Source organism: Polistes dominula, unplaced genomic scaffold, assembly GCF_049000335.1.
Source record: "Polistes dominula isolate Pdom_NZ unplaced genomic scaffold, Pdom_raw_medaka contig_29, whole genome shotgun sequence".
NCBI classification, from domain to species: Eukaryota; Metazoa; Arthropoda; class Insecta; order Hymenoptera; family Vespidae; genus Polistes; species Polistes dominula.
In genome coordinates, this window is record NW_028300865.1 from 3105421 (window position 1) to 3112074 (window position 6654).

The 6654-nt window shown below is 25.6% G+C and overlaps 1 protein-coding gene across 1 annotated transcript; it reads right to left on the minus strand.

Moving 5' to 3' along the window:
• Positions 1 to 2963: 2963 nt before the first annotated feature.
• LOC107066374 (uncharacterized) lies at positions 2964 to 6197 on the minus strand. The gene is made up of 7 exons (XM_015320927.2): positions 5595 to 6197; positions 5260 to 5433; positions 4986 to 5188; positions 4750 to 4903; positions 4376 to 4644; positions 3954 to 4172; positions 2964 to 3896 (listed from the first exon to the last, which is right to left on the minus strand). The coding sequence occupies exons 1-7, from the start codon at positions 5641 to 5643 to the stop codon at positions 3843 to 3845; spliced, it is 1122 nt and encodes a 373-aa protein (XP_015176413.1). The 5' UTR covers positions 5644 to 6197; the 3' UTR covers positions 2964 to 3842.
• Between the last annotated feature and the right edge of the window lie 457 nt (positions 6198 to 6654).

The following is a 6654-nucleotide window of genomic DNA, read 5'->3' on the forward strand; positions in this document are numbered from 1 at the left end:
TAGACAAAGGAAAAAAATTTGCAAATATATATTCCAGACTGGTGCATGTTACCATGACAGAAAACCCATTACAGTACCTGATAGAATAAGGTGTATCTTGTAGAGTGAGACATAGACATGTCAGTGTTGTTACTGTACCTCCACTATCTGTTATTTATTACTTTTAACATTCAGTGATATTTCACAAAATCATATTATTACACTGAACCATGCAATAATGTAGTTGCCATGAGCACATAATTAAATCAAGTAAAGATAGAATTATATTGGAACCTCTGCGCATATTAGAATTTCAACTGCATCTTTATCATATAGAAAATATCTATACTTCGATATAGAAAGAGAATTTTTTCAAGTGTTTTTTTTTTCTTTTTTAATCTTTCAAAAATGTTTCCATTTTTATGTTATTACAAACAAAAAACTGCTATTATTTTAAATTTTGTGTAGAATGTAAGAAGATTTTTGAGAATATAGTCCTTCTACATTTCAATTTAAATATACAATAATATTATTTATGTATTTATCATCGTCATTACATGCATATAGATATCTCTCATTAAAAAAGAAAAAAAGAAAAAAAAAAGAAAAAAAAAAAAGAACATTCAATAACATTCTACAGAAGAATAATAATAGCTTTATTTTAGACAAGATGCATAGAACTCATTGCATATATCTTAATATTATATCAATTTTATATTTCATATACATTATTATTAAGTTCGTATATCATCCAACAATAATTGCAATAGTTTATGTTCAGCAACATATATTACACATTCTCTGATGTTTGTTTTGTGATTTTATATAGATTTCTCATTTGGTATTACCTTCCATTAATTATACTGTCTGTTATATCTTATGTTATTTCTGTATAGTATTGTACTTCCATATTTGTTAAATATTTGTTACAAAATTTGTTTTAAGAAAAGGGCAGTTATATAATTTATTGAACTATCAAAGACAGCTCATCATTATTTCTATGAATTTCGTTTATTCTATGTTTTTTATATACATATATATATATATAATATTCTTCATTAAAAATATACAGATAGTTCTCACTTTTACGAATTAAATTCGTAACTGATTATTCTATTGCTAAGTGTAAGAACTTATATTAAGTAAGAATATCTTCTTTGTTCCTGATAATTAAGTTTTTTCATTGAAAATCTTAATAATATTAAAATGAAAACAATTCTCTTCAAATTGACAATTTGTAAAATATGAATTCATAAAATGGGAACTATCTGTACATTCAATTTTCATATTTAGCACACTTTACAATGCAGATGTTACATAATACAATAATCTATATATACATATATATGTGTATATATATATATGTATGTATGTTTAAGATTGTATCAGTGTTTGGGCTTCTAAGTAATGAAACATTTACTAAAAATGTTAAGAAAAAAAAGATAAATAAAATTAGGCGTATACAAATAAATTGAAATTATCGAGAGAAGGAAAAAAAATTGAGTGAAAAAAAAAAAGAAAGAATAAGTTTAATTTTATAAATAAAATTGCGAAAAAAAGTTTTATATTATTTTGCATTAGGAAATATTTTTTATACAAACTTGGAGTATATCATAATTTATAGCATTCCAGTTGTGATATTTACGTTTTCATTATATTTATAATATCCAAGGCTATATACTTTGTAAAAAGCTTTGTTTCTTTCTTTATAAAAGAAAGTAAAAAAAAAGAAAAAAAGAGAGAAAACATAAATGATATCTAATATTAATAAAAGACTAGCACTGGTATTTTCATTTGAATGATAAACATTAAGTAATTATATAAATGTGATAAGTTTTAAATTGTAACAATCATGTATAGGGTCGCCGTGCTACTGTATGAAAATAATAATTACCATGGTAAAAGAGAAGAAAATAACAAGTTACTTTTCTAAGGTAGAGACATGATATACGTGCATTTGTATTATTGTGTAGTATATATCACATTATTAGTCTCCATATTATTTTGTTTGTTTATTATAGTTCAGTCAATAATAACATTATAATTATTCATCTAGTTTCCACGTTTAGTTCATTGTTTTGATTTATTTTGAATTTAACTTGGAAACTAGGCCCACACACCGCATAAGAGAATCTCCTAGCTTTAATATGAAATAAGCAAGATAATTTATATTCCATTTACATTGCACACACAATAGGCACCGATAATAATTAACTATAACACCGATTAATAATGTTGGCCATATACTGTTAAAGTATTAATTCTATTGTACGGCGACTCTAGTCAGACATATATACCTCCTCAGTTATCGCTCTTGCAGAGTGACTTACATTACTTAATTTTAACTTAATGTCTGTACCTATTAGACACGATAATTTAGACTTACGCAGTTTACCTCGACAAACAAAAAATATATATCTTCATGTTCACAGTGATTAAATGTAATTCAGACATTACTTACTTTATATGAGAAATGAATTTGTAATTATGTTGATTGGTATTATATATTTGTTATATGTAGCAATTATTGTGTATCACAAGTAAATATTAATAATTTATTTTCACACACATACAAACACACTGCTCTTTATTATATCTTATTAAAAGTATCTTTAGAAAAGTATATTATAAAGATTATGGCGATTTTTTTTTTTTTTTTGTAGAGCGCATTTGCTGTGTACATATATAATACTTGTAGTCATAATTGTACATATATTATTTCTGGAAAATATTAAAAGTATATATTTTAATATATTACATATAATTAACCATATAAAATTATAACCTTATTGTTTAAAGTATTAAAATTAAAATGATAAACAAAATATTTAAGAATACTGTTGAACTTTCAGAATACAGCATCTTGTTATAAGCGAAAATGAAATAAAATTAAGATATAGAGAAATGAAATTGATTTCCTTTACATATTTTGCCTATACCTTAGAGTAATGATATATAGTTAATGTAAGTGAAAACACCAAAAATATTGATAAATGAAATAACTTTATTATCAAAATGCTCGCATGTATATTTTTTAACAACAGTTTTCAAAAAGAAATGCTATTACATTTATCTAGCATTTTAATACTAACATGAATTTTTATATCATTTTATTTATGCATTCACCTTATGCAAACATTAGGCTTTTACTATGTATATCTAGCGATTTTGATAAGGATTAATATCATAAGAATAAAATCTCCTAGCTTAATCACGTTGTTTGTACTTGGCTTAATACGTTATGTATGAGTTAAGTACCATATTAAGTACTACAAAATATATTCATAATTATTTGGAATAGAATGATTTTCAATTTCATTCACATCACACAGCACTTGGAAGATACAAATAGAACACAATAATTAAAAAAAAATCATGATATATCTTCAAATCAATAAACAAATACCAATAGAAAAAACATATTTGGCCAAGTATTTCATCATTAAAATTAATTATCAAAATACTTTATATAGTATTATTATATTATTTGATTTTGACTATAATAAATACGTCTTCGATAATTTTTGCATTTTTTTTTCTTTTCTTTTGTTTTACCTGCATTTTAATAACAATAAAATTAAGTACATTAATCTCTACTTTATCACATTGGCAAATAAGCCCATCTATGGAATCATGATGTTTCTTTTTATCTGGAAAGAATGCTATAAACAACTCACCTAATCGTATTATTAAATTTGTAAAATGTGGTTATATAAGAATTCAGTATATTACTAAAGTATATGTAACTTTCGTACTTGCGTAGATCACTAGGCACAAGGTGAAACGTTTCTATGTATAATAATATGTGTAAATTATTATAAGCATCCAAAGTATTCTGTATAAAAAATTCTTATCGATAAGAGTTAAAGTACTAAGGAATGTGGAAATATTTTCATGGTCACGTAATCATCGAGAACCTGAAAATTCAAATAAGATTATACATTCTGAAGAAATGGATTATATTTTTAACATACCTCTTTGAGTAATTCTTTTGTGAGTTTAGGATGTATATAAGTAAAACCTGTATTATTAGATAATTTTCCAGGTTTTAAATATAAATGCTTGTTATAAAGCAATTCTTGATCTATGTACGGCGAAAGAGGACTATTTTCTACTCCATCTTTGTTACAAGCATCGGCCCAAGGACCCATATGTTTGTCATTAACCTCTTCAACGACAGAACTCATATCGGTCTGAAAAATAAATATAAAATAATGTGTATTTCTTTTACAATATTATTATATAAACTAACCTAATATTATTTAAACATGTGATTGATCTTTTTATTAGAAGGGCATATATAATAAAAAAAAAAAATACTCATTGAATATTGCCTCCAATATATATAAATATAGATAAAAACATACTAAGAATAATTTTAAAATCCTTCTCATACTTTAGCCAGAGTAGATAATGTAGTACCCCAATAATCATGGTTGATGTTAAATAATTCGGAAACGATAGCACTTATTGATCCTTGAGTAGAATTTCCTTCATCAACTACGTTATATATTTGTCCTATTGTATCAGATCTGTTCGCCACGTGCCAAATAGCTCGAGCCATGTCTCTTACATGAACTGTATTCATGCGAAGATCTGGTCCCCAAAGTAATTTCATCATTTCTCCTAGATGTTTATAAACCGCTCCAACTACTAATCTTGGTGCTGTATTAATAGCATAAAGTAACAAATATCAATTATATTCTTGATATCATCCATATCAAGGTTTTTAATGAAAATAAAATGCTTCATATCTTATATTTGTAATACCTAAGCCATTTCTATCACCAAGTCCATAAACTATTGCCGGTCTTAGAATAGTATATTTTAAATCTGGTATATTTTTCAGATCGTTTTCCACTTGTAATTTATATTTAGCGACAAATGTCCATGGTTCTCCGCTTTCTTCTTCCACGCAAGGTACCTTTATACCAATAATATGTGATATAATAAATGAAATCATGAATGTAATTAAATTATATATAGGATTAAATAAGAATTATTACTTTTTCAGAAGAACTTAAATTGCCCGATGATATTTCAACGAAATGATTGGCTTTAATTTTGGCAGCTTGTTGAGCACAATTAATACTTAATTTATAAATTCCTTCTTTGTAAACTGGATCTGTTTGACCGCATTTAGTTTCTCCGGCACAATTAAAAACATAATCGATGGGTTTATCAGAAGCAAATGCATTCTGACACGATGCTATAAAGAGATGTTATATGTACACACACATTTAATCTTTTTACATTTAATTATAACATAATACAGGTTACCTGTATTTATTAAATTAGCGCTTTTAAATTCTAGCAGAGGATTTTCAAATAATTTTCCATGTTTTGAATTTAACCATGCAGTTTGCGGAGGCACTTTATCTACAACACGAAGGTATGATACCAAATCATTATCCAGTAGATATTCCACGAGATTACGCCCAATAAAACCGCATCCTGTGAAAACCATTCAAACACATATTATCTATTTGTATTCTTTTTCTTTTTTTTTCTTTTCTTTTCTTTTTTTTTCTTTTTTTTCTTTTTTTTCTTTTTTTTTCTTTTTCTTTTTTAACCTTTAATATATTATTTAAAAGAAATAAATCAATCACTCTTACCTCCTAAAACGATCACTCGCGGTTTCTTATCAGTGACGGGCGTTGCCATAACTGCTTAACATTTAAATTTCTTCCTTAATTATCAATTTATTGCAAATAATTATTTACCAAGTATTATCACAGTGTTACACTTTCGAATTAACCTTAAAATCTCTTATTTATATATTATTGAAGAAAGAATTGTTTTTCTACTAATTTCCTACATATGTCAAAATCCCTGATTACAGCTGATCATAGATGGTGTTTTGGCCCAATTTATTCCTTTAAACTGTTAATAGTTTTCTGGTGATAACATGTGATGGCGTATATTTCGAATTTATCTCTACTTCTTTATTTATTCTACAAAAATGATATTTCCTTGTATGTATATAAAAAAGTGATAAAATAGAAGAAAAAAAAAACAATTTATAATAGGACAATGATCCGAAATCCTTAGTGATATGATTAGTGTTTGATTACAATCAAATTATAAACTTGTCTTATATTTACAGATAATATTATTATATGATGACAAAGTAATAATAATATAAATGTGTAAGACTTTTATCAAATATTGCTTTATAAACATATGTGTAGAATAGTTTTATATTTTCAATCCCCTATAAAAGTAAGAAGAAACGAATTGTCGTGCATGCGCATAGAGAATAACATTTCTTACCAAATAAAGAAAATAATAATAACTACACATGCATTGTTACGCCATCTAAAAAGTTCCTATAGTAGTATATGATTAGTCATCATTGGTTCGTTTAGTGTTCCAAAGTAGGTCTCTAATTGGACAGACATTTAACCCTAGATGTGTCGATATTGAAAATAATATCTTTGGAGCTTGTAAATAATTGTCAAAATTGCTTTGTTATATTTTGAAAAAAAAGGTATGATGTTAATTTTTGATTTGTAATATCTAATATTAGTCTAAAAGAACTTATTTTGCATTTATTACCGAATGAAAAAATATTCTAGTAATTTTTACTATTAACCAATCAAGACGGTACGATAGAAGGGATGAATTTTAATAGATGTGTTTCCTGACAACAGTGATCACATAGTTTATGGTTCA